Source organism: Chaetura pelagica, unplaced genomic scaffold (assembly GCF_000747805.2).
Source record: "Chaetura pelagica isolate M959 unplaced genomic scaffold, ChaPel_1.0 scaffold150, whole genome shotgun sequence".
Lineage (NCBI taxonomy): Eukaryota > Metazoa > Chordata > Aves > Apodiformes > Apodidae > Chaetura > Chaetura pelagica.
The window spans coordinates 4,211,648-4,238,463 of NW_009952052.1; the positions used below are offsets into that span (position 1 = coordinate 4,211,648).

At 38.3% G+C, this 26,816-nt stretch overlaps 1 protein-coding gene across 1 annotated transcript in view; it reads right to left on the minus strand.

Annotated features, from left to right (window-relative positions):
* Positions 1-2,844: 2,844 nt before the first annotated feature.
* Positions 2,845-26,816, minus strand: part of IMPG1 (interphotoreceptor matrix proteoglycan 1) — a 57,596-nt gene continuing 33,624 nt past the window's right edge. The window contains exons 13-16 of the mRNA XM_010003436.1: positions 11,685-12,247; positions 10,686-10,905; positions 5,713-5,923; positions 2,845-2,884 (exon numbers count right to left, since the gene is read on the minus strand). Of these exons, the coding sequence (XP_010001738.1) occupies positions 2,845-2,884; positions 5,713-5,923; positions 10,686-10,905; positions 11,685-12,247 (1,034 nt within the window). The remainder of the gene's footprint in view (positions 2,885-5,712; positions 5,924-10,685; positions 10,906-11,684; positions 12,248-26,816) is intronic.

Below are 26,816 nucleotides of genomic sequence, written 5' to 3' on the forward strand. Positions count from 1 at the left end.
ACTGCCACTAGAAATTAAGCAGTGAAGTGTGTATGTACATATGTATACATTGTGTTAATTAGCAGAAAAATAAGAATCTCATGTTCATAGAAACCATTTAAAAATTAATCCTGTGTCATTTGCAATGTGAGCATTGTAGGGAGAGAATGAAAATGTTCACATAGGCTTTTCATGGGGTTCTGATTTCCATGTTTGCCACTTATATCAATGTGTGTAAGGAAGGTTAATAAAAGGGTATAGAAACACAGTAAAGTTTCATCAACATTTTTATCAGAATGGTTGTGACATGAGATACTGAGAAAAGTAACTTCTCAGCAAAATCTGTTTCTAGCACTCAGCTCTTCAACAGAAACACAGTTAAGATGTATAAGCACTGGCTGCTTAATGCATGCATCTTAACACTGGTGACTTCTTGCAAGGCAAATTTTAGACTTGGTCAACTTGGTCAGGTTGTTTTTCTTTATTAAAATGATTTGTTTACTGGGCACTGATTTTCCAGCCAGGATATGACATCTTTAGGAAACCTTGAATTTTTTTGTATATGCATAATCAAGCTGAAGTCCAGTCCTGAATAATGCAGAACTTCTGTTTTCAATCCCTGTAAGAGAAACTCTCATAAGGCATTTGAAAAGCATTTCTGAATTTCAAAAGGTACTATTTATCTACTGCTAATAGGCAAGAACTCACTAAAATCTGTTGAGATAATTTCCTGTTCTTTGCAAGAAGAACTAAGATAATCCTGAAGTTATTTTACACACTAAGTCACGGAGCTCAAAGTAAAAATTCTGTTTTTCCTCCCTGGTGTAACAATGTTGTGCTTCTGTGTGAAATAAACAAGAACCACCAATATCATTGTAATCTGAAAAGTGTACTTTTTACTGTAAAATAACTAGAATGCAGGGTGCTACAAAAGAAGCCCTATCTAAAGTATCTACAAGATTTCACAGTTACAGCAAACCTGGGATAAGAGAGTCGCTGGGATGTTCAGCTTCCATGCATTAAGTGTAAGAGCAGTGACTGTGCCACTAAACTTCGGAATCTGAGAAGCCTGACTCTTGGGATTCTTGAACAAAGAGTCCAGCACTCCCATCTCTGTTTATGGTATTTTAGGCTTTATTTCCCCTGTGGTTCTGGTAATGAAACTCTAAATCTCTGGTATTGGCAGGGGAGCTCTAACAGGCTATCTTGCGCTGTTGTATTGTTTTAGTCCAAAATGCTGTTTGCTTGATGATCCAAGTGACTGGCATGAAGATGAAATAAACAGCAGTCTTTGTTTTCTCCTCAAATACAATTCCAATCATCTTTATTGGAGGCTGAGAGTGAGTTTTTCAGAGGATCATGCTGTCTGTCAGTTACTGGTTTTGATAAACAATTATGTTGTTTATGTATGTATATGTTTATGTATAATGACTTCTAGGCTTCATTTAAATGACATCAAATGAAGCAGTCTGGTCTTTGTCCATGCCAGTTAGATTCAGTGCTATGAAACAAATTATTCTTCCATTCTCTTATCCAGTGCTCCCATGAGAGCTCTGATGTAAACACTAATTTTGAACTTTATCAATGGAAAAGTGACTCAAACCACCTCATATTTTTCTTTCAAACCCACTTTTATTTTGTGGTTGCCTCACTTCTCACTAAAGGAATTTCCTTAACTAGGTCTTGAGAGGAACTTTCTCAGTATAGTTTTGACAATTTGAACAGGGTCTGGAATGACACAGACCTGGTTTTCTCTCACAGATGTGCCATTTTGTTCCTGTCATGAAACATTTAATGTTTTTGTAAGTAGTAATTTTAAGTATTTCAACTAGTATGAAAGTTTATTGGTCTGCAATTATCCACAGACACATTCCTTTTAAGATGGGTGTAAAATAGTAATTGCAAATGCCTGTGCACTTGTTCGTATCAGCAGTGAAACCAGTTTGTGCTGGAGCTTTTCTGAACTGCTGCTCCCTGCTGACTTGTCAGCGGTATCGCTGCCTTCCCATCCCCCCATTTGTCAGCTCAGTCTGTCACCTCGAGGACCTGAAGAAACCAGACCTGGGCAGGAATCTTCTGTTTGATGAAGATCAGTGAAAATAAATCTTTCTTTATGGTATAATTACTGGTTCTCTATGTACTTAGCAATGTACTGGCTCAAGCCCAAGGTCCACGTGGCCCTGTAAGCTGTCCCCCACAGTATGTCCCTAGTGCCAGGGTCATCCTGTACTGCTTTTTCCCCCAGTAATAATGGTACTAACAGTTCTTTTTGTTCCTCGTTGGGCTGTGATTCAGAAAAATGAAAATGGCAAAGTAAAAGCTTTTTGTCTGCCTTTCAAAAGAGCTTACTCAGATACATCAGAATTAAGAGACAGTCTGGCAGTTTGAGAGAATTTTTTGCCTCAGCTTATCTAATTTTTTTTCCCCCCAAAGATACAAGAGGTTTCAAGTTGCAAAACATTATTTAATGTTTGACAGATGAGCAGAAAGAATTCTGCTCAAGTTAGAATTTCAAGTTGTTCAAACTCTATAAAGCATAAAGAGGCACAAGTTATTTTTGCATTCTCTATGTTGCTTTTTCATTTTAGGTATTCCTTCTTCCTTCATGTGTTTCAGTGACTGCCACATTAGCAAATGAGTATACAGAATGGAACTTTGTTGCATAAATGCACTTAAGGAGGGAGAGGTGGTGTTGTCATATCAAGCATCCAAAGAAAAATAAGATTTTCTTTGTGTGGAATTAGTACAAAGAGGCTTCCTGGTAACACTGACAAACAGGAATCTCAACAGGTTTTTAAAGCTCTTGAAAATAGTTACAAACCTTGGTTTTATCTGGAAGATACTGGAAATGAAGAATTTTGGAGACTAACTTGTCAGTCTTGGCTTTGTAAACTGGTCTGGTGACCTAGGAAAGGAGGAAGGGGAAGGGGAAGACAATAGATTAATTATATAAGTAAATCAGAAAAAGCACTCAGCTAGGATGGACCATCAAAGTCATGCAAGAGAGCTGTAAGAAAAACAGTTCTACAATGTGAAACCTACACAGCCGTAGAAGTGGAAAGCAAATAAATGAGTTAGTCTTTTTAGTTCTGAAATTGCTAAGAGATAAGAATCACATCTGAATTAGTTGTAGAGTTAATATGTGAAGATGGACCTGTTATTTGAGGTGGGGCCACATTTTGAGGGGTAAGAAAAGCATTTCCATGCGTTTTACCTCCAGGCTGAATTGTGTTCTCAAGTTCCTGTAATGCTTCATGATCAGTGATCTCTGAGGAACTGACACAAGCACTTACACTACAAGCCGTGTGACAAAAGCTAGTTATGGGTTCATCATGTTCAAAAGCAGGATTAATCCTTACAGCATTTTCTGGATTGCAGCTGTTGAGAGCAGAACTTCTACAATGCAGAACATTTTTGTTTAGGTAAGATTTTATATTGCCAAAGAAAAATGAAATATTTTAAAATGTGAACAAAAAGATTGTGAGCATCTTACTGCAAATTAGAGTTTCTTTTGCTTTTTCTTCTCAACTTAATCATTAAAATGATGAAAAGAAAACCAAGGCTTAGTAAGCCAAGAGTGAGAGGTTTAAAAATGAAGGGCTGTCTGGGTTCTGGAGCAAACTTTGCACAGCGGTGTCCTTGGTAAAGCTTGTGTCTACGTGCAGGGCATCTGAAATAGGGACAGGAAGAGAAAAATACACAGAACTTGAAGGCAGAAAATACAGAGTACCTCAAATGAAAACAAGGGAAAATCTGCAATTGAACACATTATTCCCAAAACAATTAATGGATATTTGTCTATATGGAATAATGTGATTGATAATCACATAATAAGCTTAGATTCATGGGTGATAAATAAAAAGACACTGATAAATTCTTTGCCAACCTACAAATTGTAAGGAACTTAGGCATTTGGAACATCTCTGACATCTCTTTACAGGTGAAGATGAAATAACCTTTATGATTTAGAACCTTAGCAGTTCAAGTGTGTTCTGGGTTAATGTCTAAACACATTTTTGAAGCCTATATGCTGTTTATTGCTGATGGTAATGTCAAGAGCAAGGTCTGAAATAAGAGGTCTACTGCAAATAGCTCCTTTGCAAATGGCTCCCTCTAAAGCAGGGGAGAAGATTGCCATATTTCGTGAGAACACCGAGGTTCCAGTTATTAGAAAAACTGGTGTGGTTCCGAATAAATTCACAAGCAAAACAAGTGCTTAACTACAGAAAAAAATAGGCCCTTAATTCCTCTCTGCAGGCTGTACAAGTTTTTTTGTTTGTAGCTTGCTATAAATGACAAGTTTCATTTACTATCCTCAATAGTTTTATCATTCCAAATGGTGTTTTGGTTATTCCTGTACATCAATTCAGGGCTTTTCTGAAATGGAAAGGTATTTTATTTGGTGTGTTGGTCTTGTTGACAACGATCTTTTCAGCTCACAGGCTAATTGCTAGTACAAAATCCTGCAGCTGCACTACTGAGACTCCACACATCAGGAATTTAGCAGGAACTGTGGTGAATTCTATTATCATTTTTGTGACGCCCACTGTAAAAAATGAGTTATGGCATTTATGTTGTTTCAGTGAAATTATCATATGAATAATTTGCTCAGTAGTTGTTTTTTGTTTTTTTTTCTTTTTTTTTTTTTTGACCCTAAATACACTAAAAGATGTATGACTAACTTAGTATGTCAACATAAAGAGAGAATAAACAAGTGCAAGAGTTGTAACTTGTCTCTTGCTTATACATGTGGCTGCTCAGCTGCCGTGTGCCAGTTTTTTCTAGAGTTTCACATGCTACTTTGCACAGTCTAGTCTTACAATGAGATGAAACATCAGCTTAACATAATTTCCTATAAAAATCCTTATGGAATGTGTTTGGCATTATGTGGAGCTGCTCATCTTCAAGTCTTTCTCAGAAAGCCCTGAAAGCACCTCAGACTTCATGTGCTTTATTGGGTGGTCTGGAATCAGAATAGTGTTCATAGGTGTGTTTATAAGAATATAGATTTCCTTTTTAATACAACTTAGAAAAAAAAATAAAATTCCTAAGATGCTACTGTGTAATCAATAGCAAAAACGTGTGTTATTTCATTTTTCCAAGATGTATTTGGAAATCTGAGAAGAATGCATGGCTTTGTACATCATCTCTGCCAGTGATGCTGAATTTATAATAAGGTATCTCTAAAAAAATAACTGCATCATGATGTTCTACGTGTACCAACAGATCGAAGTGGAATAGAAGAAATGGCCTGAAGTTGTGTCAGGGGAGGTTCAGATTGGATATTAGGAAGAATTTCTTTACTGAAAGAGTGGTCAGGCACTGAACAGGCTGCTAAGGGAGGTGGTGGAGTCACCAGTCTTGGAGGTATTCAAGAAACATGTCAATGTGGCACTTCAGGACATGCTTTAGTGGGCATGGTGGGTGGTGGTGTGTGATGGGTTTGTTGATTTGTGTTCTGTTTTTTGGGTTTGTTTTGTTGTGGGTGGACTTGGTGATCTTAGAGGTCTTTTCCAACCATAACGATTCTGTGATTCTCTGATTTATCCATAGTGAGACTATTTATACTGAAGAAGGGCACTGCAGTGTAGCTTAGGAGTATCTGAACGTTGAGGCCTTGGCTTATTAGCATTGTTTATGCAGTTGAAAAGTGTATTTGCAGCCCTGCTTGTTCATGCAGCAGCCAAGTCAGGGGTCCATTAACAGAACTCATGTTAAGCACCATGTATTTACCTGCAGACAGCTCCTCTTCCTGGAACTAACTCACATTTCCCACCGTTGACACAAAGATGGGGTTCCAGCTCACACAGGCTCTGACAAGGCAACCCATCTTGGCTTGTGTAACCAGGTTTACAAAGGCAATCAGCTTCCTTTGTCTCCTCGTTAGTTATGCATTCGGAAAGCTCGTCACACGCCATGAATTTGCACGGGTCTGCCTGATCAGCTGTAAAGGATGGATAAATCATTAACTGATGCATTACCCCAAAGTAACTTCGCAGGCTTTGTGGCAGCTAGAGAAAACAATTCACATTCACTGGCCTGCTGCTTGTGCATGTTAAGAGGAGACTATAGCCTGGCATAGACAGACACACATCCTCCTCACTGTAGATGACACAGCAAGCATGCAAGCTTATATTTACTTGTACATTTTTTTTTTACCCCATCACTGTGATTTCATTTTCATCTCACTGACAAGGTTGTTTCACATTTGGATATTTTGATCCTTTTTTTACTTTAAGTGCTAGTTTTATACTTGTGGATACTGTGCTAAAGCCTTGTGTACGTGTAAGAAGTAGTTTTGGCTGTAATAATCTTAAATAATTCATTTAGGGCATGAATGGGGAGAGAATTAGATTATTGAACACTGCACAATAGTAAAATGACTGCAACCTGGAAAACCTGGCACTGTCTAGAGAAAAGACATACTTGCAGGGCTTTTTTGGAAGTTGTGTGTTAAACAGAAAGAGGGGAAATTTAGGTTAGACATCAGGAAGAAATTCTTCACCATGAGGCAGTAAGGCACTGGAATAGGTTGCCCAGAGAGGCTCTGGATGCCCTCTCCCTGGACATGTTTAAGGCCAGGTTGGATGAGGCTTGTGCAGCCTGGTCTATTGTGATGTGTCCCTGCTCATAGCAGGGAGGTTGGAACCTGGTGATCTTTAAGGTCCTTTCCAACGTGATTGGTTTTGGTTTGGTTGGTTGGTGGGGTTTCTATCTATCTATTTATTTATTTATTTATATTAGTAAGTGATGCTTCTATGAAGTTACAGGGAAATGAGTCTATTCATGTTCACTGGAAGGCTCAAATCAGAGATAGATTAAACTGATAACTTCACCTGTCACACACGTCTACTCCATTCCTACTCTGATTCTATCTAGAAATGACAAAAAAGACCTAAACGGAGTCTCTTATCCCAGTGCTCAGCCCGGCTGTGTGCTGACAGGGTGGTGAGGGGAGGGACTGCACCCACCAATTTTGTCTGGTGGAGACAGTTTCCTGCATCCTATGGGGAAAAGCCCTTAGACAGAAGGCAAAAGATGAGAAGCAGACCAGGGATACAAACTCTGATCTTGCCACCAAACACTTTCAATGAGATGTGGGAATCCAGAAAGGAAAAAATACAAGAGTGAGGAAGAAAGCCAGTCCCTTTTAGTTATGTGGGCTTAACATTTTTCCAGAAGGAAAATCTGTAGTTTAAAAAGAAAATTTGTACTGGATATTGCAGCTATCTCCTGTAGGTACAATCTGGGCTGAGAATTTTCTTCCAGAGCCACTTCATGGCCCTAGATGCTTCATAATACTAATTTCAATGAGATGGGAATCACACCCTTTATAGCAGTACTGGGAATCTCAGGCACACATTAGGATATGCTTAACTGGTAGAAATTAATCCAGAAGAGCTTTTAACCCCTCTATAATTCCTTGTCTAGTTCATTTGCTCTGTGATAGGGCAAAGGGCAATGGATGCAAACCAGAGCACAGAAGTTCTACCTCAACATGAGGAAAAACTTCTTTACTGTGAGGGTTACAGAGCCCTGGAACAGGCTGCCCAGAGAGGTTGTGGAGTCTCCTCTGGAGACTTTCAAGACCCGTCTGGATGCATTTCTGTGTGACCTGCTCTGGCATGGGGGTTGGACTCCATGATCTCCAGAGGTGTCTTCCAACCTCTAACATCTTGTGATTCTGTGATTTTTTAATATATTTTTTTTTTTACTTTAAGAGTAGTGAGCTTTAGGGTGCTCAGTTTCCCTTTGATATTTGCAATGTGGATGTTAATTTGGGTTCTACTTTGTTCCTGGACTGTAAATGTATGTCCATGTGAACTCTAACAATGAGCATCAGAGCAAGGCAACTATTGTCAGGCAAGCTCTTACATGAAAAACAAATCAAAACAGAATTCCAGGTATTTTTCTCTGGTCATTGATATTACTGATTTGGAATTACAAATTTTAGTCTCTAATGAAACAAAAAACAAGTGGCAAATCAAAAGGGGATATTAGTTCTTACAGATTCCTTTCTTACCCCACACAGAATTGCACTCTAAGCAAGAACATAACACTTCTGAAGGAAAAAATGGTTAATGAAAGAGTTTGTGTGATTGACTAATTGATTATAACAGCAACAGCTGCATGGCTCTGTGTCTTCTAAAAGTCTATCCCCAGTTTTGATGGTCACAATTTACCTTCATAATAGTTGAAACAAAGGTTTATGCTACTACAAAGGAGGTGCAGGCTCTGCCTAAGGGCTTTGTCGAGCAGCCCTGCAGTTTTCAGAAGCTGAAAGGTCTCAGGGCATTTCTGTTTGACAAGTAAAGCTCAGCATGAGCATTTTGCTGGGTTAGAGGATCCTTTTTCTAGGTAATATTTCATTTTCCTTAGCAAAGTGTTGGGCTATGTACCTGCCTCAGTTTGTCATCTTTCCAGTATTCAATTAGGTTAGATTAAAACAAAAAACCACCACAATAAAACAAAAAACCATAACAGAAAAACCCCATACCACCAATAAACAAAACCAAAAAGAAAGCAGCAAACCAAACAAAAACCAAAAAACCAAAACCAAACCAAAAAAGAAACCCAACCAAAAAAAACCACAAAAGCATACGGGCATTTAAAAAAGCCACCTCTTTAATTCTTCGTGGTATTATTTATGACTGACAGTCGGCCCCCTCTGCAGCTGCTGGGTCTTGGTACATATTTTGGACTGTCAGCTCCCAGCAGTGTTTCAGTGTGGTGTAACGTTACTGCCACTAGATGGCTCTTACTTTCACAACACATGGGAACTTGGTTAAATTACCTTAATTTACTAAACTTGTTGGGGCTTGTTTGTATGTTGGGTTTTTTTCTGAAGTGAAAAGACAGTAGGGCTTTGAAAGAGCTGTAGAGATATGGCTAAGCTCTTGAAGCAAGTCCAGAGCAGGACCGTGAAGGTGATCCGAGGGCTGGAGCACCTCTGCTATGAAGACAGGCTGAGAGAGCTGGAGCTGTCAAGCCTGGAGAAGAGGAGGCTCTGGGGAGAACTTACAGCAGCCTTTCAGTACCTGAAGGGGCTACAGGAAAGCTGGGGAGGGGCTTTTTACCAGAGAATGTAGTGATAGGATGAGGGAGAATGGCTTTAAACTGGAAAAGGGGGATATTTAGGTTAGATGTCAGGAAGAAATAATTTCCTGTGAGGGTGGTGAGACACTGGAACTGTCCAGAGAAGTTGTGGCTGCCCCATCCCTGGCAGTGTTCAAGGCCAGGCTGGATGGGGCTTTGAGCAACCTAGTCTAGTGGGAGGTGTCCCTGCCCATGCAGGGGGCTGGGAACCAGAAGGTCTTTAAGATCCCTTCCAACCTAAACCACTCTGTGTTATATACTGGCTCTATACTGGCTTTCTAGACATAGTTTCTTCTATGTTTACATTTTACTGCTGCTCATAAGCCTTGACAGAACAGCTCTCTCAGCAAACTCATTCTGATATGCCTTTCTTGAATTAATACTGAAATATCACATCAGTAAAACAACTGATACAGATGAAGATGAAATATTTTTAATATTAGAAACACAGAAGTGTTTGCATTTTAGTGACTTGTTCATTTTAATTTTTATTTAGTGGAAGTTTACTACTGAAGCAGGGAGTGGGCGGGACCCCAAAGTTTACTCTTTCTAGAGAACTCGTTTGTTACTTTATTAAGCAAAACACCATTTTACCACTGCAGTGTTTGAAGTTTAAATGCTGTGATTTTCTTAACTTTCTTTACCACACACGACTTATGCTCTTAGTGGCCACAAGGATACAGAAAATGAAAACACATTAGAAACTTTCTCCACGGATTATAAAAGTGTTTTTGCGTGTGTGTGTTGGGGGGGGTGGGGGGGTGGTGGTTTTTTGTGTTTGTTTTTGTTTTGTTCTGGAAGTGTCAGAGATCTGTATGTAAGAAGACAGCTTAACCAAAAGTGCTAAAGACATCTGCATGCTAAGGCATTGGCATTGTACAGCTCCATGCCAAGGAAATTAAATTCAGCCCTGAAATAATTACCAGAACCTGAAAATAGATCCAGGTTTTTATTTTATAAAACAATGTAGTTTTTGAAAACATTAAGCTTCCAACAATACACTAGTGTCTGGATATGTTGTTACTGACTTTTTACTGTTTAACAAAGATTACAGACTTATGTGAAAGCCATTAAATCAGGAGGGATTCTGGAATTAGAAATCTATGGAGGGCTACATATAGTAATGCTCGGGTCAGTGATTATCTATAGAATCCAATTATACCTAGAAATTATCTCCTTCTGTCTTTACCTCTATGGCCCTTTAAAAATAGATTCAATGATGCTCTGAACTATGCTTTACTTACAACTTTGCAAAAATAATCAGAAATTATGTTTACATATGAAGTTGCAATATTTGCATAAATCAGTCCTGTAAACTGCACATAAACATTCTTCGTACCTGTCTTCACCCAGGCCTTATTCTAGAGCATTTTTAGTTTCTTATATTTGGCTCTGAAGAGCAGCTGGTGTACACACAGAAACCCACACCCCCACCCAGATGTCCGCAGGTAATTTGCAACATTTTGGATTTTCTCATTACTCCTGATCACTGGGAGGTTATTGCTAATATAGTTAATTCCAAACCAGTAATACTTCTGAAGCTGTAACAATCTGGAAAAGATTATTTGCTTGGTTTTGATTTTCCACATAGATTGTTAATGCAATCTTACCTGGCTCAATATCCAGGGAGTAGCTGTCAATCTCCAAATTGAGGTGTTGGGCTGCAGCATCACAGAATTCTTCCAAAACACAGTGTACTGCTTCTGTGATATTGTATGGCACTGTCCTGGCAAATTTCATTTTGCTATTCACTATCAGACTTCCATTCCTGAAGTTAAGTATTTCCAGGTGCTTGAAACCCGTAAGGTTGGACTGCAGGTATGGAAGTAGCTGCAAACAGAAAGTTGCCTTTATTTTAACTTGCTGTCAATGTCTACCTGCTATTAATTCTCTTACAGTCACTTTTCATTATCAAGTACACACATCTCACACTTATTTCTCTGAATTCAATACAATTGCTAAACTTCACCACCAAATTAACTTTTCTATTTAGCACTATCTTCTTCTGGAATTTTACATCTTTCTCAATAATGTATTGAGATTGATGGGCAGCAATTTCCTCTATAATGAAATGCACAGCAATTGGGGGGTTTATTCATCTGGAAGAAAAAAAATCTCTTCATTCAAAAGCCAGCTTTAATTATTTTCAAACATTCAATCCAGGTAGTTTAGAGCATAATATAATAGGCATGTTACTGAGCTGCCCTGCTGCCCTATTGTACCCATAGAGAAAATCCATACCTAATCACATTCCCCCTGCTAAGCTATGATGTATTTTTAAAGGCCTATTTTAAAATCCAGCATGTAGACACAAGCCTTAGGTGTAATCAGCACTGCTACACTGTTGATGTGAATCTAGGAAAAAGCCAAACAAATTACATGCCAAGCATATACCTGGAGTCTCTTGAACAACTGAAAACTTTCATCAGTGACTTAATAAAAATCTTCATGCCCTGACAGCATTCCAGGCTTATGGGTACTTTAAAAATACAGCTTATGAGCCCTATTTATAGTAGGGTCTGATATTGTTAAAATACTGTGGTCTTCAGTGGAGTTCTTTAAACTGTGCCCAACTACTGTATATGTTGTTCAAGTTGATTCTCACCCACCAATTGCATGAACTGTTGTTCTAGAGCTTTGTATTCTGGCGAACTCCTATTGAAGAGGTCATCAGAAAAGTGCATGTTGGTGACCCTCAGGCTGAAGAAAACCACTAACTCTTTGCCTTTGGCTGCAGTTGTCATGGAGCTGGTAGTTACATACTTCAGTGTGGGAACTGGGGTGGCTTTTGCAGGCTCGGTGGTCAGCACTGAGATATAACCACTGCCATGCTCCACTTCATCAAGTGCTGCTGTGCTCATCACATCGATGTCATCTAACTCAGCAGCAATGTCCTGCACTCCTGCCCCAGTGCCCTCAGGAGGAACACTCTCAGATGCTGGCACAGGGGAGTCTGGTACTTCAAGGGACTGTTGGATGATCTCGGGCTGGCTGTCTGGTGGGCTGGTTGCTGCAGGCAGTGGGGCTGAAGGTAATGCATCTGTGAGGATAACTTCAGGCTGCATGGTGGAGAGGTGACTTGAACCAATAAAGAAAGGCAACGTTTTGTAAATGCTGGCTGTCACTAAAATGTCATCGCCTGATGATTCTGGTTCATCCGTGATCTTAACTGCTGCAGAAAAACAGGGGAAAAACAAAGAGTTATTTTGAAAGGCAAGCATAACAAACATGGAAACAGGACAAAAAAATCTTATTTTCATCCTTAAAGAACAACTGCTGGAATAAAACACTTCATCCATGTACTTAAGTAATATGATTTCTGTGGGTGCTGTGTTTAAATAATAATTACACTTGGTAAGTATTTCAAGAGCCATTTGAAAGCGCATTCTAGTTTTGAAGGTACATAACTACCCTGACAGTTTTTTATTGACTGAAAAAGCAGATCACATCTTTGAGCCACCTGCTGAGGTCAGTTGCATACGGGAGTCATTCTGATTCCCTCTGTGAGAAGGCAAAGCTGTTATTTACCAGTCATTGTAACATATGGTTAAGAAAAACAGTACAGCCTCTTCAGATGCAAAGATGCAAATCAACTGTGTTGATTTACCTAAAAGACAGTAGCACCAGTGAAAACAAATTCAGATCCTAAGCCATCATCTGCTACACCTGAAAGGAGTCATTTGACCCAGAGACTCTCTGAACGTGGCTTGCAGCTCCTTGGCCACAAGGACTTCACTGGCAATTATGGTCTCCAAGCAACAGACATCAACCCAAGCTGAAAATCTTGCCCTTTTCCAGTCACACATTTATGTGGGCTCTTCACATGGGACATCCCCCTGCAGACAAAATCACTTAACAGCTGATAGGAAAGCAGTTTTCTCCAATTGATGACTCTTCCGTTCCCCAAATGATCATAGAATCATAAAGCTTGGAAAGGATGTTTGAAGGTCATCGAGCCATATCCCCCTGATCCTTAAGGTCCTTTCTGACCCAAACCATTCTATGTTTCTAGGAATTTCCTCCAAGTGGCCAATAAAAGTACTAAAGGAGAGCAAATTTTTGCATCGGGAGTGACCTTGACTGGAGGAGACGGCAGCTATCCTGTCCATGACATAGGAGTTGCACAAGGATGTTTTTTGTATCCCTTTCCATTTCCTTGCTTCTAAGTGAAGGAGGCTCAGTCATCTGCTTCATGTGTTGCTGTTTTTAGGAATAAATGTATATTAAAAAAAGAAAAAAAGCTTAATACAAGACAGCTGTCTGTTTTCTTGACACTGTTAAATTACAGCACATATTAGCTCTTTGCTCCCTCCCTGAAGATGCAATGTCTTGGTCTAATGTAGATTATTTTCTGCATAGTTACACATAGCCCCATTCTGCTAAACTGAATTTTTGCAAAAGGCAGACACTCACTCCATTGTGTCCTGGTTCAACACTGGCAGCAGAGCAGTGTGAAAGGCCAGTGAGATTTACTCTGGAATACCAGTAACCTCCTGTTACTGGAGTGTTCTTCCTCCCACCCTCAGTTCTAAGGTTTTCTATTTGTTCCAAGTGTTTCACAGGCCTCAGATAAGGGAAGAATCAGGGTTTTTTTTTGTTCAGCAGTGAACATCTAGAAAAAATTTCCAAAAATAATCTGGATACTCTAAAGCAAAACTCTGGAAGGATCATTTCTGCATCTGCTTCTATTTATGCAGGCACTACATCAGTAACGAGTGCAAATGTTATTCTGTTACAAATAAACCTGTCTGAAAGCACAATGTCTTTTAAGACTGTTTTTAACGAGTAACAGAAGCAAGGTGCTGAGGAACACCAGGGACATTCTTGCTAGAGCAGAGTTTATCACAGCAGCAGTGCAGGGATAACCAGGGAAAGACATTTTACCCATTGGCCCTTTGGATGCACAAAATCTTGCAAGTTTGCAAAGCAACTGCCTGCAAGATGCTCCCCTTCTTTTGCAGACCAGGTTATTAGCTACTGCTACATGTTCCTGCAGGATTTCCCTGTTATCTTGCAGCTCACATCATCAAAGGCAGTTCTCAAACTGTCCTGGACAGCTACTGCTGATGGACAAACATTTTGTTACACTTTGGCAAATAGGAACAAATCAGCAGGAGCTCTCTGCTGCTATGGTTTTCTGGAGACCAGGTTTTAGGGGAGGCACTGGCAAGGCAGTGGCATGCCACAGGGAGTGCCTGTTTTGCCCTTAACACTGGCTGGCTGATGGTAAGTTACTGAAGATAGCTCAGCTCTATCAATATTTAGTATCCCTTTCCCATATTGCACAAGGCAAATTTCTACAGTTAATTTTGTTGCCTTCATCTGCATGCATGAAAGCATTTTCCTTCAAGTGTCTCATTTTAACTGGCAGAATATTTGCAAACCAGAAGGATCTAAATGAAAAAAAAAAAAAATCCAACTTGGTAAGAGACTTTTTTTCACCTATTTTGGGTTTGATACTTAGGGTCCAGTTCTAATCCCATATTAATCAGCAATGAACTCACTGAAATCAATGGAACTGTGGTAGCATAAAACTTGAGCAAATGAGATCAGGATATTTGGATTTGCCCTGAGGATCAGGAGTGCCCAGTTCTATGACCTTTAGGGGAAAAATTTTCTTCCAGATTATAAGTAGTTCCTCACCTTCCACATGATGAGCAGCTCCCAGCTCCCTCCCACATTCCCAGTGGCTGCGCATGACCAAAGTGTACAAAATAACAATCAAGCTTAGAATACTGGTGATTCCAGAAAATGCTCTGGAACACACTGCTCGTATGAAGCATCTGTGTCGGATGGGCTGCAGAACATGACCAAGTGCTGCAGAACAAGACCAAGTGCTGCAGTCTCCTTTACTACAAGGCCAGACTGTGGTGATCTGGAAACACAACAAACACCACAAAGGGTGCAGCAAATCCCTGTATAGACGAGCACAGTTATGCAGTCTCCTTTTATTTTTTTTCTGATACATAATTTGCACTGCTGACAGTATAATACAAAGGCTACAGTCTTAATCTCTCCACTCCTAGAGTAGCCAAAAGAGACTAGCAAAGTGCTGTGAGGAACCTGGGGTTTTGCATGCTGCATGTAACACCAAATGCTGCACCACGGCTTCATGCCCTCACACTTCATTGAGAACTTGAGATGTTTTACTCTGGTCTTGTCCTCCTGTTTCTTGTGTAATCAAGGATAAGGACAGATTAGAAAAACAAAGCCTAGTGATCTATGTTTACAAAGCTCTTGCTGTTACTTGTTATGCTAATAAGAGTGAGAGTCACTTATTAGTTAAGGGAACTCAGAACAGATTTCTTAGCATTAGTGCTTGAAGCATTAATGCAGGATGATCTACTGATGGGATGAACCTGCAGCTCCACAGAGCAACCTTCTCTCAGCATGGCAACATGAGATCATGATGCTATCTGTTAGGCAGATCATATTTTAGAAAGAGGTTACTACAAGAGAAATAAGTACTGAAATAGCCTGAAATTGCAGCAGGTTTGAAGCAAAATAACCATATATATATTTAAGCATTTGGCATATAGGTTTGTATATGCGTTTATACATATATAGTAAATACATAAAGGTCTTCTGGCATCCTCTCATTAGAAGTAAAGTAACTTAAAAGAACTTGAGGGCATATGAAGATGATCTGTGTGCATGTATGACCTGTTTTCATAAAGGGTCGATTCTTATCACTCACTCTCTCTCCAGTGGAGATGGACAGTGACTGATCACAGAGGTGTTTAGGCCCTTGCAATCTGAAAGTAATAAAACTAAAAGGCTGCTGAGTCCTTCCTGAAGCACAACACTTGCCACACACCCAAGGGTTACTGACCCCTTCTGTTGGTTGCACTTTGTCTAACTTGTTACTGCTGCAAGACTCGCCTACACAAGTGATGGTGAGATGGGCAGCAAAAAGTTTTGCACCTGGTTTTGCCAAGACCATGTCTCCATGAGGCTTTGATAAAAATCAGTCCTAAAGAGTTAAAAACTATGGATGAATCAAAGAAGACCCCAGACATTTGAAATTAGAGGAAAAAAAAAATAGAAAAAAAAAAGATACTTTGCATTTTAAATATTTGGTTTATATATGAAACAAATATGTATTGTTCTTCAGACTAAATTTAAGAAAGAATTTTTTTCTTATGAGGGTGCTGGATCCCTGGAACAGGTTGTCCAAAGGAGTGGTAGATGCCACATCTCTGGAACAACCTGGTCTGGGTGGAGATGTTTCTGCTCATGGCACAGGGGGTTGGACCAGGTGACCCTTAAAGGTCCCTTCCAGCCCAAATTATTCTAAGATTCTACCATTCTATATGCACACACATATATATAATTTTGATATAGAACACAAAATACACTTAAACTCGTTCATCAGAAAGCTGTTATTTATAAAACTTTACTCAGTTTGACTTGCAGATCAGATTTTTTACTGCAGAAGGCTAGAAAAAACACAGGCAATTATTTTATGAAACCTCTAAAAGTAAAACCACTGAAGATTTAGATATTCTTAATCTCATCATATTTCATGTCAGCATACACTTTTGTCTACAACACTATCATTCAGCTGTAGGGAATGCACAGAGAACACAAAATAAGATTCTGCATTCAAATATACCCCCAGAGTAACCATCTTGAAGGTTAAACAATGGTATAGAATTAAAAACTGCTGTCAGCAATAAAAAGCACAGCTCTAACTCTCTGGCACCACTTACCCTCCCACAAAGATGTTCACTGAACTCCCCAGATGTTTTTTTGTTGCATTACATGGACAAGGTGAGACAATATTGTACTGAAGAGAGTTTTATATCTAAAATTAAACTGCTGTTGGCAAAGATGTGTAAACACTAAATTAAGAGGCAATTTCCTGGGTGCATTTCTATATTAAATCTTTGTAAAAGAGTGCTGCACAGAGGCTGAGGGAGTGAAATCCATAGGCTTGACTTATCAGAAAAAATCAACTGCCATTTCAACAACTGTATTTTACGTATCTAATTAGTTGGATTTTTTTCTTTCTTTCTTTCCTTTTCCTTTTTAGTAAGGAAAGCCTTCCCAATTGATTGACCAAGAATAAGAAATTATTGTTTGGGAAAAGTCAAAATGTCATGAGACATTTTTCTAGTGGGTTTGCATTAATAAGCAGGCTCAGAAGTGCATACATGAAGAGGTCCTGGCATTTTGTTTCATTCATGAGGTTAATAAGCCCTGACATTTCCTATTGTCAACAGACAAATTTTTCAAGTCCTCTGACAAATATTGTTCTGTGTTTGAAAGTTACAGATTTACAATGTATATGTATACATGCTGGCTGCAGAAAACATCTAACAAAGGAAAAATGTGTAATTATCTGTTTGGTCCATAATGCGGGGTAAGACTCCTTATGGGCAGCTCTGCTGACATAAATACCAGATGCACTGGTACAGCAAGTAGCTGGATTCAAATTTGCATATTTTTTTTGTGCCTGAAATGCCACAAAATCCCTGGATACAGGACTGTTGTGTACAAACAAATAGATTAAATGCTGAATTTATCTTTGAGGTCTTTCATTTTGAACTAGGGCACAAGTAAAATGAGGATTAAGGGAATTAAGAGATGAGGATCATTAACCTAACGTGTCACAATAAATGTCTCACAGCACATAATTACTAAGTTTGTCTTTTAGCTGCTAAGTAAAGCCAGAAGAGGCAGTGGCCAGTGGCTGTCATTCTGCCTGCTTGCACAAACTCTCCAGAAGCCAGGTTCAGTGTCCAGTGAAACCAACAGAACTCCTTCTCTAATGAATCCAGTGAACCTCAGTGCACTGGGAGTGAACCCCACCTCTTCGTCAACTCCAGTCCTAAATATTCTTATTTCTCTTTACCTTTTTTCCTTAACATCCTTGCTGAAATTTTTTGACTAGACTAATTTTTCATGGAACAGCCTGATTGCTGCAGCTCTAACTCCACTAATATGTAATGCCCTGCATAACTGCAAGAAGCCTTCCAATTTATTTGGAAGACTTTCACACCTTGTAGCTGGGCTTCATCGTCATGTTCTCACCACCAAAGAAAGTATCATTCTGACATGATGTCACAAGAGTATTTTCTATCCTAATAAAGTAATGATAAGTAACCTTATCTTCTCTCATTATTTTCAGAACAATTTGCTTCTACCTGACAAGGGTGCTTCTTTAGCTGGGCTTCACACACTGACATCAAGACCCACCTGCTATTTTGGTAACAACTGGATAACCCTATTTTACTGACTTTTGTGCTTAGCTGAGACACTTGACCAGGGCAACAGACTCTGTGTTTAATTTGGGATGTTTGCTCCCAAAAAGAGTTATGACATGGCCCTCTTCTCACTTTGGGATCTTTACCATGATCCCTTTGTTTTGTGGAGATTAATAGTATTATTTATTTCTGCAATGACTGAAGAAGTAAAAAGCCAAGAATTCTTCTTTTTTTTTTCCTCAAGGTTCACAAACATTTACAGTAAATCATTACAATAAAGCCAAGCCCTGGCTACTTTTACTACCCTGCCATTTTTCCCTTAATCCAGCTAATTCTGCCTGAGAAAAGCAGAATGATGCAGCCCATATCAGCCTGGCCACCTATAGGCTTCTCACTGATGTAAATTAACTGGTTTTACTCAACGCACACAAAGTTTTGAGTTCAGAGAAAGACTTCCCTTTAGAGAAGGTCTGAGGTTTGATATTTTTGTTGATCTCTCCTTGGGAAATGCAAGCTCCCTTAGCCCTCATGTCAGTAACAAAAGGGAGTGATATCTGCTTTTGGCAATTTCACGTTTGGTCACTGTACCTGTAAGAGGACTCTGAAATATTGATTTCTTGTAAGATTACAAATTCATTTTTAATTTGATTATAATTTTCACATGCATTGGCCAATGCTTGGCTGAAAAACAGTAATTCAGCTTGCCCTTTTCTGTTTTATTAAGGACAATTTCAGTTAGCTATCTGCTAATAGTTTTCCGATTATCCTTTTCGCATGCACTAAATAGATAATTTTTTTTTTTTTTTTTTAACTTTTTCTGTTTCAAAATAGCCATTTGAGTATGATAGGTAGGAATACAATTGCTATACAATTAAACGGGCAATGTTACTTGACCTGTGCCAGATTCCTATATTGAGAAACTTGACTGCCAAATTTTAACCACTGTCTGTGGCATTCTCATGTTTCAGCAGTTCTAAGGGATCAAGCATTTCTGAAACACAGAACTACTTTGAACAGCACAGGAATAGTTGGTGTTCAAAGCACCCTGAAAGCTCTGAGTAGCAATGTTTGACTTCATTTTGCACTGAAAATCTGCAATGGAAGTATTGGTGGGAAAGACACTGGAGAGCAGGCAGTGATAACCTGGGCCTGAATCATCATCCCACTACAATCTCCCCACTGACTTCAAGAGCTGCAGCATCTGGTTAAGGTGACTGTTCTGCCTCTCTAAGGTAAGTCTCAGAAAAATCCAGAAAAATCCATTTGCCTCAGCTCTCTTCTGACTACAGCAGAAGAAATGTCAGTATTTCCATATTAATTGCTTTAGGCAGTTAACAGTATTCAGACTCATAATTAAGGGATTAAAGAGTTGGTTGTTAAGGCAGTATCCCTTGTACAGACAAGGTGCATAAATAGATAGCTTGTACAGACAGCAGGTTAGTGGTAGGTTATTTCTGTAACACGACAAGTCACTTCTATCATTTACAGAACCTTTACTTCATCTGCTACAGAGATTGCCAGATAAAATCACATTCTAGTGCTCAAGTGCTCTAAAAGTCAGTTTTCTGATCAAAGTCCTCACTGAAGAAAGGATTCAACTGAGATTAGAATTCTCTTGTGAAGTAGGGGAATTAGTAAGTATATTTACAATGAAAACATGTTTAAAACACCAAAGGTTTCTTTACTATTCTTGTAAACTAAAAGTTCTACACTATTTGCTACCACAGTAAAATCATATTAAAATATATTTTAAACAAGTAAGATACCATGCTAAACTGAGAAGTCTGGCTTGGTTGGTGTTTACATCAATGAGTTAAACAGAGAAGCAAAACAGAGAAGCAGTGAAATTGCCCAAATGAATACACTTTTACAAAGGAATGGAATAAAAGCTGAATAAGAAGCTACTCACTTCAAACCTACCTTCAGGAGGATTCATTCCCTCATGACCATTGTTGACTGGTCAACAATTACATTTGGAAAAATTGTTTCATGAGTTTAAAATAACAGTGTCTACGTGAAAATAACCTAAAGCTTTACAAACACCTGGAAACATAAAGAAGCATCCACCTATATGTTGCAAATACTCCTGCATGCCATTGTAATGATTTTGGAGCTTCCCAAATGGAGAAACTGGAAAACTGATTTTGATTTATTTTACTTAAGAATTAGTAGAAACAAAATCTGGCAGTTTATAATACCTATCCTTAAGAATTGAAAGTAACCACTAAATCCCTGCTTGCTTACTTTATTTTTCTCAAGTGCATATAAGAAATAAAAAATACAACAGATTTTTTGTAGGTGATGGGACCATTAGACAGGTTTGTGGTATGGAAGTTTATTAGTTTGCAAAATGATAAAAACAAACAGAATTCGCATGATACAAATTCAAGTAATGTGTTGACCCAAGGACCTAAAAAGAGAAAAGACAAACATGAAATTAGAAAGTTAAAACCCATTAATCTCTTAAAATCTTGTAATCAGATGAGCATTTTAAGACTTGCCAAGAAAAATGAAAACACTGATATATACACATATATATATATATATAGTCAATTGTATATGAAAATCAAGAGAGGGTAGTGATAGGCCAAGAGGTGATGGTTTTAAACTGAAAGAGGGGAGATTTAGGTTAGACATTCAGGAAGAAATTCTTCACCATGAGGGTAGTAAGGCACTGGAAAAGGTTGTCTAGGAAGTTTGTTGATGCCCCATCCCTGGAAGTGTTTACGGCCAGGTTGGATGAGGCTTGTGCAGCCTGGTCTAGTGTGGGGTGTCCCTGCTCATAGCAGGGATGTTGGAACTTTATGATCTTTAACGTCCTTTCTAACTTTAACAATTCTATGATTCTAAAAATATGGAATTAAGCGAATGAAAGTCACAGAATGAGGAGTATTTTATTCTTCTAAACAACTGTGCCTTATATGTAGGTAATCTGTTTTTTTTCTTGTGGTTTTGAAATGGAACAAATGACTGAGAGAGGGATATGGGAACATTCTGCTGGTTTTAGACTATGTTCCATTGTGAAAATACATGGCACTTTTAATGATGTTGATAATGACTTTGGAACAAATGTGTTAGCGCTGACTTGGCTTGTTAAATCCATCCATCATGGCTGGATTCTGAATCTGAGCAGCTCATCACAGACAGAGCCCTCTTGCTAGGCAGCTTAAATGTTTAAGCCAGCAATAACTTCACAGCACAGCAAAATGGATCTACACAACCTTTAGCTGCATGTTTGCTTTGAAATTCCCAAAGGGGGCTTCATGTAATACTGGGCTGCAGAAGTCATAAGACATACGCTAGTTTCTCATAAAATAACATTTAAGTAAATATTTGGGATTTTTCTCATGTAAAATATTTGGATTAAGGTACAGGGATTGCATTTAACTTAATTGTTGTTAAGCAGTGCTGATAATACAAAGATGAAACACTGTTTGTTACTGTAAAAGAAAGAGTCACTGATCTTAGCACTTACACACATACTGGGAAACTCAGACAAGGATAAAGACTTAGTTAACTGCCTGTAAACTACCCGGCTCATTGCACATGAAGGAAGCACTATGTATAACTAGTACTAATCCTTCAAGTGTTAAAAGAGAAATTGTCAATAAAACAGAAGAAAACCGGATATGCGACTGGACAAAGAGAAATGGATACTTCCTTATTAGCCTGTCCCAACAGAGGATTTTTTTGGTAACTGTGCCTGATGCTGAGTGCATTCTCTTCTGCCCTGCCATGCATTGCTAGCAAAGTTGTCTGTCCTGATGCTTTCAGGCACACATTCTCCTCAAGACACACTTGTTATTATTATTGTTGTTATCGTTGTTATTATTATTGTTATTATTATTTTAATTGGAGCTTTGCAGCATCACATAGGGATATTCTAAAGTTCTTCAAGAATGGTTTAGCATAAAAGCATAAATTTGATTTATATTGTTTCACTTCAGAGTGGCAGTTCTGAAATTAAGATATTTCATAGGGATGAGAATGGAACTTATGTCAACAGTGTAAGACAGGTTTAGCCAGGTTTTCAGCCACTGCTCTAGGCTATGTATACATTTATGGGGCAGGACTGAAATGTAGTACTGCTGCAGTATTTTTCCAACCTCATTCCTCCTGGTCTCTAGAAAAATAAATCAAAACAGTGGCAAGTTCTATTGAAAGGTGTTGATTGAGAATTGAAATCCTCAGGTATGAAGATGTCATTCATTAATAGTACGTCTTATTTTCTCAGTCAGCCCCTGGCAGGTTTCCACATTGCATAGCAATAAAGATGGCTATTAAATATTTGGCCTTCTATGAATTTTTGACTGTAAACTCATTTATCTGTTATTAGCACCACAATTCTACAAGTATCATATTCTACAATACATTAATAAAAAAAAGTAAATCCACCAACTGGGGAAGAAAGGAAAAGAAACTGAAACATGTAAATGTAATAAAATGAACAAGAAACTAATTCCTTTGCCTCCAGGTTTGTTTTAATCATGTTCCTACTGATGCACATAATGACCTCACCGTTCTGCCTCCTCCTAAGTTACACCTGGCTATTGTTGCTTGAAATTGTGTTTATTCCTTTCCTCTAAATGCCTTTATAGAAAGTTGTACTGAAAAAGGAATGTTAAGAATGTATTTGAAAAAAATGTTTTATAATCAACCAGAAGTCAGAATTTGTTTTTCTTCCTTTCTTTTTTACTTGCAATATGCAAATATATGAGATCTATCCTGGCAGTAATTTTTACACATCCTAGATTTTCACAAACACAAAAGCCATTAAATTTAGTAGAAACATGGCAAATTTGCCTCCGTTTAAGATTTTTATATCTTTTTGTCTGCTAGTTTTAAATACTATAGCATCTTTCAAATTGAAGACCATGAAGCTTAAATTGATATTAGCAGCAGTTTCACATATGTGAATCTTCTCAGGTATTGCTGAGAGAATCACAGTTGGAAGGCCAAGCCCTCTCTGTAACTAGGATACAGAGAAATAAAACTCCATCCAGAGATGTGATTCAGAGTACAAACCTTGTAACTTGCCTATAGTTATCTCATGCAGTTGGCATGAGTTATTCCCTAACAAAGAATTCACCATTAAAAAAGTGCCAGGCTGAGCTCAAATAACCTTGTTATGCTGAAAGGATACTCAATCCTCCAAAGAAAGGACTGTAATAATTTAAAAAAATCAAAATGCTACCATCATTTGATCATAACAGGTTATTTCTCAAAGTCATAATTTCTAACAAGATCAAGGATATTTAATGAAGGAAGGAACATCATTATTTAGGGCATATTAGTTTTAGCAGTGCCACTTTACTGGGTATGTGTTCTAACTGGACTATATATATGACGTGTAAAATTTATTAGCTTCATTAATTTTTAACATGGCACTCTCAGCCTAAAAATTTGTATTATTTGTTTTAAAATATTTGTCTTATTTTACTGCTGCACTATTGCATATTGCTTTTAAAATTATTTAATTAAGGATATTAATATGTTATTTTTCAGCTTTAAATTTATCTCTGCACAGAGACAGGAAGATGATCATGGATTGGTTTTAGCAATAGATGGGATGTGAGACTGGAATGCATGAAAGCCTATATAACACATTACGTCTCACTCTCAGTGGAGGGTCACCTGCAAAAAATGAAAAGATGAAGTAAGAAACAGTAAGCTGATTTAAAGTCAGCAGTAGTATGGTGAATTTGGAGGGAGGAAGAGTAGTTTGGAGTGAAATGGTGTTGAAAATGGAAGTGGGAAATCATCAGGGGAATGCTAATTATGAGATAACATATATCATATAGTGATAGCATTTGGAAAACAGAAATACTGAAGGATGGTTAGTTTTGAGAGTCTAAAAGGGAGCATGTGAGGTACATGAGAATTAGCTGCAAGAGCCATGGAGTTTACTAGCAACAGTAATGATTGTGTGAGAGAGAAACCCCAAGTGTGTGTGCAGAACACAAGCATCTGGTGCGGGTGTGCACCTGTGGAACAAATGGGACAGCAGTATGTGCCTGTGTCTGGGGAAAAGGTATAAGTAAAATGAGTCAACAAGTGGCAGAGTACAGACGTGTATCTTCCTGCTATCCTTATAGTTGGGGAATAAGGTGTTGCATTTTTTCATTATACACATTGCATCTGGATAAGCAAACCTTCTTAGCAGAGGCATAAATTGCTTCACACATTAATTTCAGTGAGTCATTGGAATTACCAACCAAATAAGTAAAGTTTCACTTGTTTGGGTTAATGTGCACTTATATTGCGTATTTTTTGGGGGGCTGGGCCTGAATAAGTAATTGTATTCGAAGGAAAAAAAGCTTAACCTTGAAGTACAACTGAAGTGAATGGACAGCCTAATAATTTTAACAAGTGATGTGTTAAATTGGGAAAATAGGTAGTGCTTTGTTTCTCTCATACTGTCTTGCTTGGATTAGTTATTTCATTTTAATATTTTAAAGAATGCTTTGGAGATGTGATGCAGGTTTTGTTCTATTCAGGCTTTTCCTGCTCTTCCCAGCTCAGAGACAGCTTAGTAGCAGACTCCTGTTAAATTTTAGGCTTATGATAATCACATACATCTTTACAAGCCTTCAGGATATCTGTAGAACTCCAAGTATGCAATTCTAAATTTATCACAACAGTGAACATACTATGAACATTTTCTTAAACTTGACATATCCTAATATGGGCCTGCTGAAAGTTTTGCATTCAGCTGCTTCTTCATTTCAGAGGTAACTTTTGGGCTAATTAATATCATATCTAATGTTTGAGAAAATGATGTAGTTAGACCCACCTGTTCTCTTCTCCATGCATCAGCTTGAAGCAGCACCTCCATGAAAAGCATTTTTGCATGTCTGAAGTGGCAAGTGATAAGTGAAAGGACACAGAGAGGAGCTGATGGGGGAGAATGTTGAGAAGAACCTGTCAGTTTATGGTCAAAGAATACTTAAGAAAAACATAGAAACAAGCAAAGAAACAAAGAGTACATACCCTGTGTAACCACTGATGTCAAAATAAACTGGTGAGCATTCCTGGTGTAAAGAATGGGTGAATTCCAATCCTTGGAACATCCAGAGTGGTTCTTGCAAGAAGTAAGAAGCTCTTCTTTTCCATTACAATGCTGGCTATGCCAAATAGGAAGCTATGCTAGGCACAGATGGTGCTTAGGCAGCTGGGGATGAAGCAGACGCAGAAAGAATCCCCAAATATCCAGAAAACTGAGTTTTTCTAGAAATTGAGTAGCAATAGCAGTAAGCAAGGAGTGCACAACTGAATGAACTGTTGGGTCAGAAGAAGACCAATTAAAAGAAGGCTGTATGAGAGGAATATGGAAATTAATTAGGTTATTATCAGTTACACATGCTGAGATGTGAGTACCATCTACTTCTCATCAGTTTTCTTTTTTTTCCTCACAGAAAAAACTCTGAGGCACACTGCAGAATCTTCTGTCAGAGTCTTTCTTGAGAGCTTGAAGATCATTCAGGCTGGTGAGACTGAGATGTAGTACAAGAAAATAGCTGAAGAATTTTACTGCTAGCTTTATTTTATCCTATGCTTCTGGAATAACTTCTCCAGAAATATTGCTTCCTCTGTCATAGTCAAGATTTCAGGATTTTGGAAATAATTTAAGTTGATTGTATAATTTATTAGTAGCTAAAATTAAAACAAATACAAATTAAAATTATTCTTACTGTTGTGAAGCAGAAGTATATAATTATTTTTGTTACAGACTTAATAGTCTCCTTTATCTGCTTATACATTTGTTTGCATTTGTTTTACTGCTGAAATACTTTGGTATCTGTCTAACACATCACACAAGTAGGTTTCTTTCTGAATGGTCATGCTGTTTTAGATGGAGTCACAGGAAGACTGGAAAGAGAGGGAGAAGAATTTAACCATACAGAAGAGATACTGATGAGTTAACTCCAGAGGGGAAGAAAACAGGAAGAAGAGAGAAGAATGCTAGAGAACACCGAACAGGTATCAACTCAGACAGTAGAAAAAAGTGGGTGTATTTTCACTGCTTTTAAAAGGAAAATGGAAATAGCTTAACTTTGGAAGCTGCTATAGCAAATAAAACCTTTTTTTTTTAACATTCAAATGTTTCAACCACATCTCACCCAAGCATTTCAGAACTTTTTAGTAAGAGGCCTGGAAATTTGTACCAAGTTTTTTAATCTTAATTTTATTTAAAAATCTCTAAACAGAATTTGAAATTCAAAGGTTAGGTTTACTTTAAAGACAGCTTAGCATCTGCCTAGTAGTTCTGGGTTACTTCAAGAGGTGGAGTACCTGCCACCACTGTTTGGCCAGCATGGATGTCTAGTCCTCACTGGCTTGCTCTTTACTGCCCGTGGACAGCATCACTGTCCAGAATCAGCACAACACCATCTGAAAGAAGCTTCATGCCTGCTTCTGGTTCATTCCTCCCACTGTACATCCAAGCTGACAAATCCCATCTGGCATGGCTTAAAAGGACACCTCTCATAAAAGTCTGACTCCTCATCCCTCACCTTTTTTTCACTCTCCTTT